The 21,996-nt window shown below is 40.4% G+C and overlaps 2 protein-coding genes across 4 annotated transcripts; both read left to right on the forward strand.

Moving 5' to 3' along the window:
* The first annotated feature begins 4,652 nt into the window (after nucleotides 1-4,652).
* On the forward strand, nucleotides 4,653-9,050 carry LOC127781453 (uncharacterized). The gene is made up of 2 exons (XM_052308408.1): nucleotides 4,653-4,899; nucleotides 8,387-9,050. The coding sequence occupies exons 1-2, from the start codon at nucleotides 4,812-4,814 to the stop codon at nucleotides 8,572-8,574; spliced, it is 276 nt and encodes a 91-aa protein (XP_052164368.1). The 5' UTR covers nucleotides 4,653-4,811; the 3' UTR covers nucleotides 8,575-9,050.
* Nucleotides 9,051-14,063: 5,013 nt separating this feature from the next.
* On the forward strand, nucleotides 14,064-18,006 carry LOC127781508 (probable E3 ubiquitin-protein ligase RHG1A). Of its 3 annotated transcripts, none has more exons than XM_052308466.1 (5): nucleotides 14,064-14,235; nucleotides 15,943-16,665; nucleotides 16,846-16,905; nucleotides 17,042-17,188; nucleotides 17,633-18,006. In XM_052308466.1, exons 2-5 carry the CDS (start codon nucleotides 15,949-15,951, stop codon nucleotides 17,768-17,770), a joined length of 1,062 nt encoding a protein of 353 aa, XP_052164426.1. In that variant the 5' UTR covers nucleotides 14,064-14,235; nucleotides 15,943-15,948; the 3' UTR covers nucleotides 17,771-18,006. The 3 variants fall into 3 exon arrangements, with proteins under 3 accessions (XP_052164426.1, XP_052164428.1, XP_052164427.1); XM_052308468.1 differs by having other exon boundaries at nucleotides 14,064-14,150; XM_052308467.1 differs by lacking the exon at nucleotides 14,064-14,235 and adding an exon at nucleotides 15,150-15,544.
* The last annotated feature ends 3,990 nt before the right edge of the window (nucleotides 18,007-21,996 follow it).

The raw sequence follows: 21,996 nt of genomic DNA on the forward strand, positions 1-21,996 counted from the left end.
ACTCGATATTGGACTAGGGATTGCTTAGCCATGCTTAGTTCAACTAGCACACAATGGGGGAATTACATTAATGCATAGATATCAGATTCTAGTAATGATGTTGGTTAATGACACCGCTCCGGTGTTGGTTAATTAAAATATATTAAATGGTGGGCTGTGGGTGCATGGTTTCGATGGTCGCGCCCATGGCACTTAAGGACCGGTTCGCGGGATGCCCTGGAAGAACTTATCGTACTTACCACAAGCCAGCGTGGGCAACGACTGGGCTTGTAGTGTAGCTTCCCTCTAGTTGACGCATCCAGGCAAGGGTGGGCGTGATGGAGCGGGGCAGGCCCTGCGATGGCCTCTGTCGCTTCCGGATTCACCTAGGCACGAGAGGGTACCGCCCGTTGCCTGCTGGGGACGGGGGGTGAAACCTAAGGTGTGGTGTGCTTGGCTAGAAGGGGTTATGCGAAGGGTCCTGTCACGGTCCCTTTCCGATATGTCGTGGTGGCATGTCGGCGCACGGTAACGTTTCGCAGGGCTGTGTCTTGTGGGTACTGTTGTATACCTCTTATCAGAGTAAAACTATTCGAATAGCCGTGCCCGCGGTTACGGGCGGTCAACCAGATTCACCGTAATTAGTCTCACCCTAGCTTAGTCTAATGGAATTGATTAGTTCAAGCGGATGGTTGGGCCTATTGCAATGTGGGGTAGCGTTGAACAGTGGATGGTTAAGATTGATGAATTATTACAACTGTTTTACTGCTTTCAACTGCTGCCTTTAAATGCTCGCTTTATGCAAATGAACCGCTCTAGCTATCCTTTGGTTATATCCTGCATCATACCCCTATTCCGGTATGACTTGTTGAGTACGGTGGTTGTACTCAGTCTTGCCCTATTTTCCCCCAAACCCCAGAGTTTGAGTACGTGTCAGATGGTGGCTTCTCCGAGGAGTAGGCTTCTTCCATGCCGTCGAGGATGCCTGTGGAGTGGTGTTCCCGCTGCAGTCTAAGTCAAGGCTTAGCTCCATTTATCTTTTAATTTTCCAGCATTTATGTAAGACTTTTATGATGTTTGTAAGACGTGGATCTGTATGTCAACTTTGTCGTTTGTGTACCCCGGCCGGTCCTGAACGGGGATTTTAATGCACATTCTACTTGGAATTCTATTCGGGAATTTCTAGGCGTGACAGAAACGTGGCGAGTAAGAAAGAAAGGTTGTAAATTTGAGTTCATTGAACCTATAAAAAGTCACAATTTATTGTTGAGTGATCCCCACAACGAGAGAGTAAATAATTTCTACATCAATAGGGATATAGTAGCTATCTATCATCCACATGATGTATAAGTGACATGAGTAGTTCAAATTTGGCTACCCTAGACATATTCTATCCTTCTTCACCATTGATACAGGTGTGCACATCTTGCTCCTTAAGACGTTATGGTATAGCCTTCTTCAAAGGAATGATATGGTGTTGAATTTAGTTCCAATCATATAGTGTAACATGCCACTACAAAAAGGATTTTGAACGAACAATCAAGGCAATGTAGTTTCATCCTTCCCACACCAATTAAGAATTGGTTGTGCCTATTACCAATGCTCTAACATTCTGGTGCTAAGGAAGTTAATCATGATGGATGATAGAGGAGTTTAGGGGGTTGTTAGCCTCTCCTATATTTTCTCACTACGAAGATATACTAATTAGTAGTAAACCAATGAAGTTGATAGCACAAAATAAGGTAGAGGAGATATGAGGATAATTTGTTGCAAGAATAGGTAAAAACACATAGTAACATTTCTAAGTTGGAATAGAATCGGTTTGGGTGGTGTGAGAAAGAAATATGGCGAGCAAGGAAGTAAGTTTCTAGATTGAAGTTTATTGAGCCTTTCAAAAATCTACAACTCATTGCTTGGTGAGCTCCACAACGAGAGAGAGAGAGAGAGAGAGAGTAAATTGTTTCTACAACAAGAGATATAGCTATCTGTCATCCACATGACGTATAACTGACATGAGAAGTCCAAATTTAGCTACGCCAATATATTGTAATACTCTTGACAATTAATGTAAGTTTGCACACCCTTCTTCTTTAAGATGGTATTCTAGTACTCGCTATCTCGAGTCGCGTATTATACATTTCCTTTTACGAAACAAATTAAATCCTCATCCTCGACCTTATATTTTATTTTTTTAAAAAAACAATATCCTTGTTACGTGCATGTACCGGATCAGCCCTTGCAGCCACACCACGTCTCCTGCCGGCATCTAGACGTATTCCATCCCTCCTCACTATTAATGCGAGCATGAACATCCTTCTCCGTCAGATGGCATTTTAATAATACTCTCTATGCTATCTCGTATAGCGTATCAGTATTTTTCTTTTTCTTTACCTAAACAAATTAAATCAGGTAGAGGCCCGATCGAGATAGTTTATCGAAAGAATAGGCAAAGGGAAACATGGTAACATTTCTAAGTTGAAATAGAATTGTAGTACAAGTGGTTTGCACAGGGTGGGAAGAAATGTGGAAAAGCAAGAAAAGGAAGTTTCTAAATGGAGTTTATTTAGCCTTCATAGAAAGTTACAATTTATTGCCTGGTGAGCCCCACAATGAGAGAGAGTAAATGGTTTCCAAGTCAAGAGAGATATAGCTATGAAGCTATCTATCATCCACATGTCGGAGAAGTGACACGACCAGTTCAAATTCAGATACCCCAAACATATTCTAGCCTTCTTCACGATTAATAGAAGCGTGTGCATCCTGCTCCTTAAGACAATATTTTAAAGCTCTCTATCTTGAGTCACACATTACATTTTTCCTTTTCCAAAACAAATTAAATTTATGACCTAAACTAAATCCTAAAATCCTTGTTGCATGTGTGTGTGCACCAGACCAAACTCTTGCAACCATACCGTGCTTGTGCCTATCTACCAATAGTCCAACATTATATCATCACAAAAGATGGATGATAGAGAACGTTAGCAACATCGTTTGTCGTAAAGGAGCCACTAGCATCTCATATGTTTTTTTAACTAAGGAGATTTACTAATCAGTAGTGAACCAATGGAGTTGGTAGCACGAAATAAGGTAGAGGAGCGATCGAGATAGTTTGCCCAAAGAATAAGCAAAGAGAAACATGGTAACATTTGTAAGTTGGAATAGACTTGTAACAGAGGTGGTTAGGACAGGATGGGAAGAAACGTGGCGAGTAAGAAAGAAAGGTTCTAAATTTGAGTTTATTGAGCCTATAAAAAGTCATAATTTATTTTGAGTGATCCCCACAACGAGAGAGTAAATAGTTTCTACATCAAGAGGGATATAGCTATCTATCATCTACATGACGTATAAGTGAAATGAATAGTTCAAATTTGGCTACCCCAGACATATTCTAGCCTTCTTCACTATTAATACAAGCGTGCACATCCCGCTCCTTAAGACTCATGGTATAGCCTTTTTCAAAGAAATGATATGGTGTTGTATTTAGTTCCAATCATATAGTGTAATATGCCACTATGATAGGATTCTGAACTAACAATCAAGGCAATGTAGTGTCATCCTTCCCACACCAATTAGGAATTGGTTGTGCCTACTACCAATGCTCTAACATTTTGGTGCTAAGAAAGTTAATCATCAGAGTCTAACGATGGATGATAGAGGAATTTAGGGGGTTGTCAGCCTCTCCTATATTTTCTCACGACGGAGATGTACTAATCAGTAGTGAACCAATGAAGTTGGTAGCACGAAATGGAGAGATCAGGATAATTTGCCAAAAGAATAGGAGAAAGAAAACATGGTAACATTTCTAAGTTGAAATAGAGGTGGTTAGGGCGGGTGAGAAAGAAACGTGGTGAGCAAGGAATTACATTTCTAGATTGGAGTTTATTGAGTCTTTCAAAAATCTAAAATTCATTGCATGGTGAGCTCCACAGCGGGAGAGTGTAAATGGTTTCTACAACAAATAGATATAGCTATCTGTCATCCACATGACGTATAAGTGACACGATAAGTCCAAATTCAGCTACGCTGATATATTGTAATACTCTTCACATTTAATATAAGCGTGCACGCCCTTCTTAAAGATGGTATTTTTAGTACCTGCTATCTCAAGTCACGTATTATACATTTCTTTTTACGAAGCAAATTAAATCCTCATCCTTGACCTTATCTTTTATTTTTTTTAAAAAAAAATAACATCATCCTTGTTACGTGCATGCATCGGACCAGCCCTTGCAGCCACACCACGTCTCCTGCCGGCCTCTAGACGTATTACATCCCTCCTCGTTATTAATGCAAGTGTGAACATCCTTCTTCGTCAGATGGTATTTTAATAATACTGTCTATGCTATCTCGTATAGCGTATTAGTATTTTTTTTCCTTTACGTAAACAAATTAAACTAACGACCCAGACTAAAATCCTCTTCACTATTAATACAAGCGTGAACATCCTTCTCCGTAAGATGGTATTTTAATAACACGCGCTATACTATCTCGTATAGCGTATTAGTTTTTTTCCCTTCAACTAAACAAACAAACTAAATTCATAACCCAAACTAAAATCATCATCCTTGTTACGTGCGTGCACCCAACCAAAAGCCCTTGCAGCCACACCGCGTCTCCATCCATCCATCCATCCACCGCAATGACATTAACATGAACCCTAAAACCCGGGCGGTCCAACCCAACCCCAACCCCAACCCACACGGCCCAAACCCCAGGGGATAAAAACCCCGTGGGATCGGGAACACGCGCGCGGCTCCCAGCACAGCAGCGGAGACGAAGGCGGCCACGCGCTTCTGACGGCGAACCGGCGGCGGCGGCGGCGGCGAGGATCGATGGAGGGGTGGAGGAAGAAGGTCGCGTTCCGCGCGCGCCGCGCGTGGGCGGCGCTCGTCTCCGGCCGCCTCCGCGCGAGGAAGCAAGGTGTGTATACTGTTTGCTGTTGCTGCTGCTGCGGTTTCCTCTCTCTCCCCTTCTTCCTCCTCCTCCTCCTCCATGATCGGTGTATCCCACGTAGATAATCTTGGATTAATCGATTGGTTGATTCGTTCGTTGCTTGGTTGATGATGGATTGTCGCTGTCGCATATCTCCGGTCTCTTGTGATGTTAGTTAATCTCTTCTCGTCTCATTTCGGGTGTTCTCTTTCTCTGTTTTTTTTTCTTCTTTTGGGGTTGGAGAATCGAAGTTCGTCATCTCCTCGCTTCCATGGAGGAAGCGAAGTGCCATTTTTCCTAGGATTTTTCTTTTCTTTTTTTGTCTCTTCTCTTCAATCTTATGCGTATGCGCGGTTTTGTTCGATTGACGCCATGCGAGTTGGTGATGGTGTTGGTGGTGGTTGTTCATCAAGAAAAAGATGGGTTTCTTTGATCATGATTTCTTTGCTTTTCTTTTTCTCGTTCCATTTTTTTCTCTATCTCCATGTGCGATATCCGTAATTAAGAGTTTTCATTTTTTTTTGCATTTTTTTTAATTTACATGTATCTGCGATATCGATTAATTAAGAGTATCCATCTTTGACTATGCAAATTGATCTTTAAAATGATAAGGATATAACCATGATGATAATTAATGCGACCTTAAAAAGGAAAAAAATAAAGAAAATATAAATACGGTTACTCCACTAGTCCTTTTTTTTTCTCACCTCCTTTTGCTGAAACTCTGAAACTTGCTCATGTGGTTGGTTACATTACATGTCTCCTCTTCTTGCTCTTTTTTTTTTTCTGTTTGGAACTGCACATTTTTTTATTTTAATTAGAGAAGAAATCAACATTTTTTTATTTTAATTAGAGAAGAAATCAACATAGTTAATACAATTAAGATCATCAAACTTAGCAAAGAGATAAGGTGTTGAATAAATTTTCATATTTTTATTTATTTAGAGAGTACCATGTACTACTGTACCTATAGTGGCGGCGCCAACAACACAACTAAAAAACAATTTGGAAAAAATGCTCACACTTAGTTTAGTTGGTTAGTTACTGCAGGCTCACTGCAGATAGAGAAAGAAAAGAAGTAGAAAAAAAATGCAGAACAAGAGAATAACAGATTCAGTAACCAACCAGCATGGATGAATTACGTGATGATGAGTGAGTGGAATTAAGGACAGAGAGAGAGAGAGAGAGAGAGTTCTTCCAGATCTTGTTGCGTAGCGTCTCTCTAGACTCTGTACTGTTGATACTGTCTTGCTCCCCACCACACACGATCTCGATTCGATTTCGACTCGATTCGATCTTAATAGCATTTAGCAATAGCATTTTGCATGTCCTGCATTTGTGATTTTGGGATTTGCGTGGCGTCACGAGGCGTACAGGCCGTGTGTGTGTGTGCGCTGAAGAACGTTTTGCCTTGCTTGCCTGCCTGCCACTGCCATCGACGCGAATGCAGTAGGTGAGGCACTGCCACTGACACTTACAGGTGGGCCCCCCCCGGGTCCTGGTGATGGTAGTCCTACACTACTGGGGGGCAGTCGGCACAGCGTTTGTCCAGATCGTCCTTCGTGCTGCAGTGCAGTACAGTGCAGGGACCTGGTCCAGAGGATCCCATGTCAACGTGCTCCTATCCTTTACTAGCATCATGCTAATGTCGACCTCTCTTTACTCAACAATCTTAGGTACACAGGAGGATACTTCACCGTGTGTTACTACCTCTGTACTTCGTATTTTCTGGATCAAATTGTCTGTACAAGATGTAGTAGATTGTTTTTTTAGATAATATATAGATCGGAACCCGTTCTCTACATCCAACACGGATGTACACGGCCAATGGATAGATGTAGATTATAGCTGATTCTATTAGAGTTTTGTTGAGATGGTGGTTCAAATCTGTATACCGTCCAAATCAATAGGACAAATAATCTTGGCCTACCAAGACACTCCGATGGAGTATAGAAATTTCGCGGAAATTTTACAGTTCTTGTAGTTAGTAGGGAATAGGAAACTTCTCATAGATTTTGCTGCTGCTAAAGCCCTTGCTATAAATTAGAAAGCAATGGAGACCATTGGCCATTTCTTTGGCAGAAAGTTGCAGAGGGCAAGGGATCACTAGGCCGAACTTTTATGACTGACTTGCACCAATTTGTTATTGGACCAATGACTTTTGCATCTTTCTTTCTTCTTCTTTTTTTTTTTATTTGCTCCCTGGCCGTATTGCTGTGGCAATCTGTGGTGCCATACTGCCATTTGTTGTAGTATCTGGAATGGTGTAAAGTTTCCGTGATGTCAGGCCACGAGAAAATGGATGTTTATCCTGGGAAAGATGAAGGAATATTCCATTAATTACACAGCAGATAATAGTTGGATATTTTTCACTGACTTGCATCCCTTCTCCCTTTTCATACCTATCTTGGCTTCCTTTCTCTTCTCCTGTCTTGAATTGAGTGTTTTGTTTAAAACTAAGTGTTTGCATTTGCAGTATATATCCTTGGCTTGTAAAATGTATTACCCATATTTCTTGGCGTCATGTAAAAAAATTATTTTCCGTATTGCCTTATTTGTTTCATTGACATGCTCTTTTAACCTTTTTTTTTGTTCAGTTTACATTTCTAAACAAACATTTTTTGTTTTCACCAAATAATTGCAAACAGTTTTTGATTTTCATAGAATTAGCAAATTAGTATGTTTTAGAAATTAGCAATTAAGTCGTTAGAGTTATGTACTACTGGATGACCATTTAAGGGCCAACAGCCTGTTGAGTGTGGAGCCCAAGGCCCAAAGCATCAGAAAAAGGCTCAGTACTATCTACCTGTAGTATATGGGCCTCATTGCCTTTAGCCTTTAGCATTGAAGGTTTGGCTCTCATACAGTAAACCACCATATACTGGGTTGGAAAGCTACCGAATGCATTGATTAGTCCTCTCAAAAAGTATAAAAAGAGTTGCTCTCTCAAAATAAAAAGGAGGAGAAGAAGAAAGGGTGTTGATTAGTAGCAAATGAATTTTTCTTTACCTTCTGTTGTTCATCTCACCATCCTTGCATAAATCAGTAGCAAATGCATATACCTTCTGATGCATTTTCACCATCATTGGAAAATCAACAAATGTCCATCCATAGAAAAATCATCTAATCCAATATAAATCTATACATTATGAAACATGATTACTGTTCATTTATTTATGATCATTTTCCAAGCATGATTCTATATATACATCATGTTATTCATCTCACCATCCTTGCATAAATCAGTAGCAAATGCATATACCTTCTGATGCATTTTCACCATCATTGGAAAATGAACAAGTGTCCATCTATCGAAAAATCATCTAATCCAATATACATCTATACATTCTGAAACATGATTGCTGCTCATTTATTTCTGATCATTTTCTAAGCATGACTCTATACATCCTGGAACTGGCAAGAACTACCATTACATCTGAAAAACTAATCACAAACTGCAATATATGGTGTGCAGGCAGCCGTGGCCTCCTGAAGCTACATGAGGACGTGCAGACCTGCGACTACAAGGATGTGCAGGTCATGTTCGAGATGCTGACGTCGGAGCTGGAGGCCCAGAAGCAGCAGCAGCAGCTGCTGCCGCCGTCGCCGCGCAAGCCGGCGTGGCCCGGCAGCTCGCCGTCGCCGGCCCCGGCGAAGCAGTAGAGACAACAAGAACAGCAAGAAGATGATGAGGAGACCGTGCGCTTGCAATGCACGGCACTCGAAAGAAGAAGAAGAACAACAACATTTGTTACTGAACTTTCTTTGTTTTGTTTTCTTTCTCCCAGTGTTTAGTACTACAACAGCTTTAGTCCTGGTTTTGCCTGATGCATCTGCAATCAGCAGCCAATGAATCCGTCCCCCTGCCCTTCTGTCAGTTTACTCCGGCAAAAGAGCGAGAGAGAAAAAAAATGCAGCAATAAGAAGAAGAAGAAGATGGAGAAGGAGATAGGCTCAGGAGAGCATCAGATTTTGTGGTGCCATATGAGCCTCTTTTGCGTGTGTGTGTGTAAATACAGCTGCTGCTGATTTTTTTTTTCTCGCATGTTGGGAGTGAAGAGGGAGCAAGAGGGGTTCATCTCCTGTTATCTGTTTGGCAAAATTTATGCCTCAGGGTGTACATTTCTTTTATGTCTGCCTGTCTGTTTCTGCATGTGTTCTTGAGGAGGCAGTGATCTTCAGTTTCCTCATGACACACAGTGGATGAAATCAGCTTCTGTTTCAAGAGAATAATCATATCCATATTTGAGCAACAGGGGCTTAATTACTTGTTTGTTTAATTGGACATTAGTGTTTCCTACAAACATCTTTCCTGACAATTTTTCTTACAAAACATTAGAAGAAAAAGCCATAGAAAAAAAATCAAGTTAGATATTTTGTCAGCTACATGGATTAATCTAAAAATGCATTTGTACATTGTTAATTTCTTCTTGAGAGGGTTTTGTGCTTTGAACTTAATTTTAGCATTCCGAAAAGTAAGTACTATATGCATTCCGAAAACTTTGTCTAGTATTTACAGGCCCATAATACTCCTAGTTGGGCCCAGATAAAAAAATTGTTTTGTAATTTCATCCTCATAAGGATATCCCAGAACAAAGTTTAACAGAGTTTTTCATTCAAAATAAACAGATTAGCAGTGTTTTAAATTTCAAGAGGGATTTCTTTTATCTTCTCAAAATGCAAAATCTTCCATGACAGCTCTGAAGAAGGGTTAAAAACTCTATGCAAGTCCCTTCTGTGCTTGTCCCTTCTCAGAGCAGGGCATTTGAAGATGATCATAGCAGCAGAAACTTTCCCTTGTCTTTTTCATGACATACATAGTAGAAGCTCCACTTGTCATGCTGTAGTTTAATTGATTCTGCTGCAGTTTTTGCCATCATTTGTGTCCTGACCAAACTGTTGCTAAGGCAAGTGATAGTTACTGTGCAGCTAATTACGGCCACAATTTCTTTAAAGTGAAGGTACCACTATTGCCTTCACCAAGCAGCAAGCACCATGAAAACATCCCATGTGAGATTGACATATTCTTAGACATGTAGTCAATCTAGTACTATTCTTCTTTGGTTATACATATGTGTCCTGTGTGTGTAACCATGCAAGATGCTCAAATTTGTTCCAACTTTGCAGACATGGCATTTTCAATTGTAATAAAATAAATGGACCAATAAGAACTCCTTAAAAAAATAGATACACTTCATGTTTCAAAATTGTTCCAATTTTACTGGCGTGACACTTTTAATTGTAATAAAATAAAATAACCTATAACCACTCCTTGAAAAAAAATATACACTCCGTATCTTTTCAAAGTACCTTTGTCTTTATTAATTAGTAGTGCCACCAAAGGAAAAGAACAGAACACAAATAAATTAAAATGGAAAAGGAAGAAAGAGAAAACAGAGAAATATCACTCATATATACTCCAATAGAATAGAGATATACAAGAGAAAGAAACCTACCCAAATACTGTATTAACTAATCCAACTGAATTTCAAAGTTCAGGTCAGAAACTACGGGTGCTTGTAGCCATGTTCATCTTTGCTATCTGGTCTACTCCCAAATCACCATCAGTACTACGGTATGATCCTCATCTATGTTAATTAATTATGTTTAGTCTTACAAAAGCAATTATTAATTAATTTCAGAGCATGGAAATTTGCAGGAGGCCCAAATGGAGCCAATGGAAAGTTTCACAAACGGCCATAACTGACTCATTGACCAAAAGAAAAAATAAAGAAGGGAGGAAAACAAAAGCATTCCTCGTGCATCACAAGTGGCATTGATTTGAGATCAGCTTCTTGGCTTGTGTGGATTCATACCCAACTCCAGTAGTAGTTGCAGTTGACAAGGCACTCAACATCACATGATATCACCTAGCTTGTTGATTAATTGTTGAAATGGGAATTGAGCGGTCAAAGAAAAGGTGATGAGAAATTTGAGAGGTCCAATTAGGTCTATGGTCAAGGAAAAGTTGGTTCTTGATTCTTCTACTTGGTCCTCTTATCTCCTAAGGATTATGTTCTGATTGAAAAGCAGCAACCTATCAACACTTTTGTTTTGTGCCATCCATCACAGTTCACATAATGTATTATAAGTAAATTATTTTCTCCATCAAGTAAAATGGTCTTTGATTCCCTTCACAGTAAGATCAACGCGTACTTTCACTTTTGTATCATGACATACCAAAATAAGTTTCGCTTGACAGCAGAATACAACAAGAAACCTTACAAAGTACAAATGATTCGGCTCATTTTTTCACAGGGCTTTACTCAGATTTCATAACGGAATTAATTCGGCGTTAAGTAAAATATAGAGTAAGCATTGGCGGTCCTTAAACTTGTAGGGTTGTGTCATATAGGTTCCTAAACTCTTAAAATGCATATCCAGATCCTAGAACTTGTTAAAGTGTATCATCTAGGTCCCAAATTGATACATCTCCTTTAAGATCCTACGTGGCACTGATGTGGCAATGCCACATGCACGTGACATGTCCTTTTCTTTTTTTTTTCTTCTTCTTTTCTTTTTCTTTTTCGTTTTCTTCTCATTCTTTTTTTTCTCATTCTGTTTTTTTCCTTTCTTCTGCACGGGTCATAGAGAAAGGAGAAGAAAGAGGAAAAAAGAAAAGAAAAGGGAAAAAATTAAATGGGTACCATTTGTCAGCCAAAATAATGCCACGTCATGTCCGTGTGGCATGCCACATCAATGCCACGTAGGATTCTGAAGGGGCTGTGGCGATTTGGGACCTAGATAACACAATATGACAAGTTCTGAGACTTGGATATGCATTTTGAGAGTTTAGGGACCTAAATGACGCACCCCTACAAATTTAAGGACCGTCCGTACACTTTACTCTAAAACATATTATAACATACTCTTTTAATATCTAACAGAAATATTATATTATAAAAGTACTTATAAAGAAAAAGATGCCAATATATTTTTTATGTTTTCGGACCAAATATTTGATAGTTTATTATTTGTCAAAGTTTTAAAAAATTAAAATCAACCGTGTTATATATTTAAATACAATAGTTTTTGCTAACACTAGTAATGATGTGAATGTGATTAACCCGATAGAAAGTGTTATCTACTATATGTATGTATGTTTTGACTCAACCACAAAGCGGTAATGATCTGTAGAGAAAAGAGAAGCTAATTGTTTGGGCCTTTACCAATATTAACTGTATATATATTTTTTGCATTGACGATATAAAGATCAAAACTACCGTGCTATGCAGTCGTCTTCAGAATGAAAAAAAATGTCCTGCATGTCAAGAAAAAAACATGAGACATGACCGGCATGTAGCGCAGTTCACACAGGTATTGTGGGAATAAAATAAGTGGCCCTAAGATGTGTAAAACCAGCTCTCTTTTTTTTTTCCACAAATGAATTTATACAACCTGTCAAAAAACAATGAGTTCATTTGTCTAAAAAAAAACCCTTGATAATGTACTAGTACCTTCGTTCACAACTATAAGAAAAGCACGGTTGGTTAGTATCTATTCGGAGAGAATCTATTCCATACCAATAGTTTATTTGAGTTCAACGATTTGCCATCGACATTATCTCTTTATATAATATACCGGCGACTTTATCAATTATTTCACAATATCCCATTGAGTTGGGCCTTCTTTTCAAAAATACCCAAAATATTCTTATAGGCATACAAGATTAACAATTGATTTATCTCATTAGAAGTTTCAAAAAAATATGAAATTTTTTACGTGGCCTCCTTACACAACATGGAAGTTTTTATACAATTTTTAAGTTTTTTTTGGTATGTTTAGTTTTTAGAAAAAATATATTTTTATGTGTTATATGAGAGAGAATTTGCTTATACAAGATATCATAGCACAAAAATATCTTATGTAGCGTAATACAGATAAGTTATATTTTTTTTACAAAAAATAGAAATGTAAAAATCTTGAAACTTCTATACAAATTTCCATGTTGTATAAGAAGGCCAGGCCACATAAAAGTTTTCATACTATTTTGAAACTTCTAATGAGATAAATCAATTGTTAATCTTGTACTCCCTCCGTTTCAAAATGTTTGACACCGTTGACTTTTTTAGTACGTATTTGACCATTCGTCTTATTCAAAAAATTTAAGTAATTATTTATTTTTTTCATATCATTTGATTCATTGTTAAATATATTTTCATGTACACATATAGTTTTACATATTTCACAAATTTTTTTAATAAGACGAACGGTCAAATATGTACTAAAAAGTCAACGGTATCAAATATTTTGAAACGGATGGAGTATGTTTCTAAGAGTAGTTTAGGCATTTTTAAAATAAAGGACCAATCCAATGGTGATCCAATAGTGTATTGTAAAACAATTAATAAAGTCGTCGGTATATTACAATGTCGATAGTAAATTGTTGAACTCAAACAAATTCAGTGGTATAGAATATATTTTCTCCATTCGATATTAAAAGCTATATCCGAAATCTCATAGGGAATATCAAAGAAATTAACAGTCATGTGGCACACTAATGCACTATAATTATTGAAGGGGAAAAAGAAAACTATCGTCGTGTTTTCTTTTAAATGATCGAAAATAGCATCTATATACAGTATATACTAACATGAAATTTGATTATAGGAGTCGTCAAATTTTTTGCGGAATGATTTTTCGCAAAAAATTCACGGGAGGAGAAAAATAATTCGCAAAGAATTTGGCGAACGAATTTTCCACGCGACGACGTGGCGGCCGCGCCGCGTGCACCTTCCAACTACCCCACCATGCAAACCAGAAAGTGGGGCCGGAGGGCGGGAGGCCCACCATCCGGGCCCACACGTCAGCCTCTCCCGCTAGCCCCGCTTACGGTATCCACATCGGAAGTGGGCCCGGAGGGTGGGGGCCCAACCTATGGGGCCCACCCGTCAGCCTCTCCCGCTAGCCCCGTCTCAGGTATCCCGATACGAGCTCAGCGCCACGCGCGTCCGACTCGACCGCCTACGTGGACCGGGCCCACGTGCCGGACCTCGTCCCGGGCCGTCGGATCCCATCCGCCGCGGCCCATCGGACGGCCAGGATGATCTGCCACGTCGGGCCCACCGCCACCTCATCATCGTCTCCGACTGCGTTTGTTTTTTCTCTCTCTCTCTCTCTCTCTCTCTCGATCTCTTCTTTTATTTCTTCTTCTTGGCCATGGCGGAGGGAGGAGGAGGAGACGAGGAAGCCAAGCGCACGAGACATTGTTGAGGGTTTGAGACCTCCTCTCTCATCGAGTTGAGTTGTTCGGCTCTCTCTCTCTCTCTCTACCCTTCTAGCTGGAGCACGCAGCAGAGGAAGAGGAGGAAGAAGATTGGGAGGGTATTTTTCTCTCAGATTATCTCTCCGATTTCTGCTCTATCTCCTTGTTTGAATGAATCTTTGTCTGCCGTTTTGATGGTGTTCTTGTGGTTTCTTGGTGGGTTTGATTGATTGATTTTGATTTGGTTCTCCTCCTGGCTGTGACTGCCTTTCCGAATCAATTAATCCCTGTCCGTGTTTGTTTCGATACGGAGGTGATTGATCAGGCAGATATAGATAGATAGATAGGTTGTTCTTGTTCATCGGAGGACGAGATTGCGGAACCAATTTAATTGTAATTTTCTTGCGAGAACAAGTCAGATTATACGTACGTACGAACGATTTCTTTTTGTTTGTTTCTTGGATAATGCTTTAGGGAGTTAAACGACAAGAAACATTGTTTTTGGCTCTGCCTCTTTTGAGGTTTGTTGGTATCGTGCGGGCGATTCTTGGGGCGTGAGAAAAGATGCCCGATTAGGGCGGGCGTTTCGATCGATCGATCAATCAATTGATTCCTCTCTCTCTCTCTTCGTTTCTTGCGTATTTGTTCATCCACCACGCAGTACTACGACCGTACGATCGCGATGCACAATTATGGAATTGCTTGCCTACCAAATCTTTGATTGTTCTTGGCTTCTGCAAATCGTAGGAGTTAAGGGAAAACCGTTTAATCTGTTTTGGTTCGTATCCTAGAATACTTTACCATCTTGGCACTTCTGCTTTTTTCCCCCGCTTTTTTTTTTTTTGGCTTGATTAGTTTTTATCTTCTGTTACTGCGAGCATCACTTACTACTCTGTTTGACCATCATTTTAGTTTTCCTCGATTAATTAATACTGTCTTTAAATCTTCGATATTCAGTAATTACTCCAAGTAGTACTGTCTGTCACGTTTTTTTCATTTGCAATTGCAAGATGATGAATGCCATTTGATTCTAGGCTAATAGTGGCGTATACTTTTAAGGATCATGTTTCATGTCTTGATTCAATGGTGGCTTGGCGTGGTAGTGTGGGTATGAGTGGATTCACCTTTCAGCAAAAGGCAATGATCTCAGCTAGAAAGGGGGCAGTAGTAGACTACCAGTAACTTTTCCTTTCTTTTTATTTTTTTTTTGTCCGGTAGAATGATAAAAGGCTTTTCATCCTTGCATAAGCCTTATGGTTGTAAGAAGCACCTCAAGACCTAATCTATATGTAGAGTTAATTTGTAAGTATGTAGGATCACCTAACTGAAGTTGTCTTCTGACAATGCTGTTTGTTTTGGTCACATTGCCCATAACTGTATCTGCACAGATGTCGATGTCATCTTTGGTTGTGCTTTCATGATGAGCAGGTCTGGTTTTATCGGTTCATATGTGTGTGTTTTTTTTGTTGATTCTTAATTTCAAGAACCGTTGTTTTCATGATTGTCACCATATGTGGTCTGCATTATACTTGATTTTGATTGGTGGCAAATTCTTAGTTTCATCCATTATCTTGTTCTGACCTGCTGATGCTGCAAAGTTTTGGACAGTAGAAAAATACTTATTCTGCAAATTATTTGCGGAGATCTCTTCCCACTTTAGTTGTTTGCGAATTATAAGGGAGCACTTCATTGTTTTGTATCACCTAAAGCTTTGTTTGATTTTAACATGTTAATTATGCCCTCGGTCCAATTGTGATATTCTGTTGACCTAGTTGATGATGACTTATTCATCTCTCAAACTTGAGCTTGCTCCCTTTCTTTTTCAGTTGAATATGGACGAAACCATGGGGAGGAGAACAGTTGGTGGCCTTCTATTGACCAAAGGGGGCTCAATCCTTGTATATAGGGAAGATAGCCCGCGCCACAAAGCGACCGCTTGCTGTACGCGCACTGGCTGTAGCAGTAAGCTTTTCCGCGACAAAGAGAAGAAAATGCGCAGGCCAACCAAAGAAGCAGTGATTCCTCAGAGATCACAACTTGTCAGTGGATCCAACAGGCTGTTACCTCAAGGAAGAATGGCTTATGGCAGCAGGAGGAATGCAGCCGGCACCTGTAGCGAAACCGGCAACAGACCTAGAAGAGAAACTGCTGGACAGGATCTTCTGGACCATTTGAAAGAAAGAGTAAATTCGTCGAGGAAGCGCTCATTGAGTGGAGGGAGTAGCCCATCATCATCAAACACATCTAGTGCAGGTTCCTTGAGTAGTAGTAGTAGATCAATTTCAAGACCATTGCATCGATCAGTTCCAAAGACAAGGAAGGATGGAGGCACAAATGGAAGCAATGCCAGAATGCGTAGTGATAGTGGTGGAAATTCTGGAGCAAATGTGCATAGGAGAGCTGATTTGCAAGGACCTACCGGTAGGTTTGTTTCTCAAAGCTTGTTGAGACATAGAAGCAGAAATCAAGAAGAACCAGTATCTCATTTGGAAAACAGTTTGAATGACTCCACTGAATACTGGCGCTTCGGTGTGGATGAAAGTGATGAGGTACGCCTTTCCATTGTTACTTCCATAATGGATTTGCAGTATCCACCCTGTAGATGTTCTGAGAATGTATTGATTATTATGTCAAGAAAAGAATGTACCGATGCTGAGGAAATGCAATCCTATTGCATTTTGTTGCTGACCACTTTGAAACATAGAGTTTAATTCTTTATTGTCTTGCAGGATGCTTCCAGTGATAGGCATAGAGGAATGAGAATGGACATCGACGACATGTCTTATGAGGTATATCTATTATTCAGTTCTAAGAGAGCTGGTACTAAAGTCCATATTTATTCATGTAAACATTTTAGCCCCAAGAACCTTTTGTTTGGAATTTATTCCTTTCCGTTTGTTTGATGTTGGTTGTGTGGCATTCTAGGAATTGCTTGCTCTAGGGGAAACAATTGGTACCGTGAGCACTGGCCTTTCAGAGGATGAACTGTCAAATTGTCTGAAGAGAATCCACTATGTGCCCTCAGCTTCAACAAGTCATGAAGATGGTGATATCAAATGCATAATATGCCAGGTATGTTCATTTACTAGCATTGCATCATTAGAATGATCTATAGTTTGATGATATGTGAGTTGCTCTGGTTATTTATGATATCCTTAATTCCTTACTGTCAACACTTCTTCTAAGACATGCAGCAAAAGAAAAGGAATAATGAGTTTTATATCCTTACTGTCGATGCTAAATATATTTTAACATACAAACCATTATAAGTCAATCAGATGATATAATACTACTATATAGTACACTAGTCTAAAATGTCATGAAAATTTGGGCCAAGAACATTTCTGTTATTTAATTTCGAGATGAATGACTAATATACTGTACTGAAAACTCTGATGTACCAATCAATCAAACATAAATTCAGGCACTGGATTTGCTGAAGAAACTTCTTAGTACTTGAAAAGATAATCTGATGATGACATGTGGACATGTTCCTTCTCCTGCTTATCTTTTCAGGAGGAATATTTACCTGCCGAGGAGGTGGCCGAGATGGCGTGCAAGCATTACTATCATCTTGCTTGCATCCAACAATGGCTTCGGCAAAAGAATTGGTGCCCCATCTGCAAATCCGTCGGTTCTGCTACGAAACATTAGTGTACTTGAGAGAATTGAACAAGATGCAGATTCATTTTGTTTACATAGATTTTCATTATATTCTTTGTTTAGATTCAACTTGTTGCTCAAATGTCCAGAACTGTTCTTGCTCTCACTCCACACAATGCAGCGTGGGCAAAGAAAAGTAGCAGGAAATAAATCAAGGTAGAAAATTTTTTTGTTATTGAACAGACAACCCATTCTATACAGCAATTTGAAGTCCACATTATTCGTTATTGATATGGCGATCTCTATTGAGTCAGAGTTCAAATTATACGCATCGCTTGCTTCTCAATCCTCAAATACCAGTAAAATTAATATACAATCTCTGAAAAGAAAAATACAACAATGTTGTGATAAGCAGCCACCATCTACCAAAATTTTAAGTCTAGAACAGATGTGCATGGGGAAAAAACTAAGGGAAAAGTCCATTTTACGCCCTCAAACTCTTATGCTTCTGTAAAATACACCCCCGAACTACAAAACCGGGTATAATACACCCTCAAACTGTCAATACCGAACACTTAACCCCCTCGGATTGTGTTTTACCGTGGTTTTTGCCACGTCGGACGCTACGTCAGCCCTCGCCACGTCAGCACACAAAGTAATATGGGCCAAGCCCATACTCTGTTCGTTCTTCTCTCCCTCCCCTGTGTTGACGGTCGTTATCGATCAGTTTCGACCGTCAATATTACCAAAATAGAGGAGAACTAGTGATGCTTGCAATGCATATATCTGTTAGAATAATAATATTCCACTAGTATTAGGTATACTAACCTTTTGCAGAGAATGACAATAAAGTGGAGGAGAATCGACATCAACTTAGACGATAAATCAATCGGACGATGTCGAGAACCAGACTTATGTATGAATGGGCCAAGAACTCAGAATTGACACGACGAATCAGGCCAAAATTCACAAGTCTATGAAGAGAAGCAACAGAGGAGGCTGCCAGCCGAAATTGGGCAGGATTGGGCTGGCCCCAGGTTCGGCCGAACCCCAAGCAGCTCCGTTTGATTCAGGGTTCCCCTGGACGGCTGAGATTGCTCCCCAATGACGGTTGGAGGGTATTACCGACCATTCCAACCGTCATAACTGTCATTGGGAGGCTATAAAGGAGCTCTCATCCTCACTTCACTCACACACCTCAAGCAATAGCTCTCTGATTCCTCTCAAGTTTAGTCTAGTAATATCTAGCTGGTGGAATAGGAATAGAGTAGAAATCAGGAGTCCGGAAGCCTTCGAAAGAGTTCGGGTATGGCTCTAGTAGCTTTTCTCTTCTCTTTTGTAAGCTTTGTACTTTTATTAGAATACTCTTCTAAATATATTTATGGTATTGAAATACTTTCCAAGTATATGAATACCTACTTTACATTATGTTCATGTTATATTGAATATACAGCTAGCTTATCTGGGAGATGCTTTGGTGCGGGTATAATGTTTGCTTATGCAATTACTCTATGTCATGACGATGATATTAGAGTAGTATCTGGTAGTTTAGACGTTGTGTCTAGATTACGGGATATCATTATTTAGGGTTATATATTGCGGATGAGAGGTGGGCCGCTGATGGTGACAGCTCAGTACGAGTATTCCTCCGCGCCGGTATATAATCCTAAGTTAATTCCCTATGGAGGGTATTCCTCCGTATTTAGCCCCGGTTATATGGTCATGACGGGATGTCGTAAGGAACTCGGCAGTCAGGGATGGCTTCTCGAAGTACCAGGAGAGCATCAGATAGAGGGTATTAGCTAGTATATCTGTTAACTAGAATGTATATGTATACTATGTATATTAGAAGTATAGGAATAGATTTTCTTTCTCTTTTCTTTCCACTTAGCTCAGATAATATATTATGAGAATGAGTAGTAATGCTTGTGTGTCACTCTACCCTTGGATTATCTTAACCCCTGCTTAGAATATGATTATCATAAGTAATATATAAATTATTAGTTGAGTTCTCTCTACATGATCTTCCCACGGGATAAAATAAATACAATACCCTTGGAATACTCTCGGGTGAAATGCTACAATGATATATTCGTGCGCTTGCGGATGAACTCTGTAACCATAATATACCATGAGTATTTCTGTGCCATTGCTGGGAATTATATTTCTAGTAATATCATTAAGAAATACCAACACCCTGTTCGTTCTTCTCTTCCTCACAACCGTTGGCGGTGGCGGAGCGGAGCTGCGAAGTTTGAAAATGAAAACATTTTATGTTTTTGTAAATGGAACCTGGTAGATTGAAAAAAAGAGAGTAGAAGAATGCATCACTTTGAGCATTTGATGTATTTCCTTTGTTCCTCGAAATTCGCATAGAGGAATCGGCCACTAAACTAACCTGCTTAGCAGTAAACTAACCTTCTTAGCCACAAGAAGTTCGGCCCTCTTACGGCACAGCACACACCTGCAAACAACCAGCATCAATTGTCTCAAACACAATCAATCTTCCAAAGCACGACAAAAAATTCATGTCCTTCCACAGACCAACAACGGGAACCGCCTTTCCTCTCAGATCGAACACCTCCACCTCCTGCAGAGATTTCGCGAGCTCTTCCACCGACGCCGCAGCTGCCTCCGGCCTCCCCGGTCGTCCTTGCAAATATCATCGCACATATCAGCGGTTCAGCACCATGCACGCGAGGGGAAGGAGGAGCGGGGCCTAGAGGCTTACCGGCGGCCCCGGGCTTTGCGGCTGCTACCGGCGCAACAGAGGAGCAGAGGTGGCGCGGCTGGAGGAGGGAGCCGCACAGGCCCCTCGCACGGAGGAGACTCGACGCCTCAGCCGGTCGCAAGCTGGTGGCGGCCACGTGTGGAACGGGGAGCCGCCGCCGTAGCTCTGCCCTCGCAGCGGTCACCGCCCTCGCAGCTCCGCGCCGCCACCGCAGCCGTCGCTGTCGCTGCCGCCGCCAACGGTCGTGAGGAAGAGAAGAACGAACAGGGGAGGGAGAGAAGAACGAACATAGTATGGGCTTGGCGGCTTGGCCCATATTACCTTGTGTGCTGACGTGGCAAAAACCACGGTAAAAATAGCCCGGGGGGTTAAGTGTCCGGTATTGACAGTTCAAGGGTGTATTATACCCGGTTTTGTAGTTCGGGGGTGTATTTTAGACAAGTATAAGAGTTCGAGGGTGTAAAATGGACTTGTCCCAGAAACTAATGGCTAAAAATATAAGGATTGCGAGAGCATGGAATTCTGTTCCGATGGATCTGATCCCCACTTCCTGCCTCCCCCATGTTTGATCTCCCACGCTGCAAGGGAACGAAGCAGCGGCAACCCTCAGCTCGTTGCCCCCACCGATCATAGCAATAATAGGAGTATGGAGGCATTGAGGAGAGTAAGGGAGAAGAGATAAGGCAACGATAGGTGGCTTGCCAGTCAGCCAGGCGATGAGGGGCACACTCTTCCAAGTCCCCTTCAGCCTTGACGCCTCCCTTTCCTTCTCCTCACACATCACAACATACATGCCCTCTCCAGCGACTCTCTCATGCTTTAGATCCAGTGTATGAAGTGAGAAAAGAGGACTCTCTCATGCTTTAGATTTAGTGTGTGAAGTGAGAAAAGAGGATAGGGGATGTCGTCGGTGTTAGGGATGATGGTCAAGGAGTTGAAGAGAGGGAGGGAGGAGGATATACTTTAGATCCGGTGTATGAAGGGAGGGAGGATGAGGATATGCTTTAGATCCGGTGTATGAAGTGTGAAAAGAGGATAGTGGATATCGTCGGTGTTAGGGATGATGGTCAAGGAGTTGAGGAGAGGGAGGAGGATGTGCTGACTGGTATAAAGTTGGTGAAGGAAGGAGGATGAAGCAACTGGTTGTATTTTAAATCACATGCAAGTGTGTCACGTCACCACACACTAGCAATTATTATCTAGAATATTTTAAATATCATGCAAACATGACATATCATTTACAATTTTATTGCATTTTTAGAACTCAATATGCAAGCAATGTTAAATTATTATCTCCATATCATTTTTGCATTATTTAAACATATATATCCTGCAGCAAACCGTAGGTATCAACTAATACATTGGAATGAGTCTAACATAGAATTCACACAAGATGTTTTCCTCGTATGGGCAAGAGTAGGATGGAGTGCATGTACGCTCAAAGAGATGGAAAAAGAGTAGTACATCCTTAATCTCACTAAATTTCTATTTTGCAACCATCATTACATCCATGATCACTGAATTTGCACTAAAATCCTATTTGACT

Source organism: Oryza glaberrima, chromosome 8, assembly GCF_000147395.1.
Source record: "Oryza glaberrima chromosome 8, OglaRS2, whole genome shotgun sequence".
NCBI classification, from domain to species: Eukaryota; Viridiplantae; Streptophyta; class Magnoliopsida; order Poales; family Poaceae; genus Oryza; species Oryza glaberrima.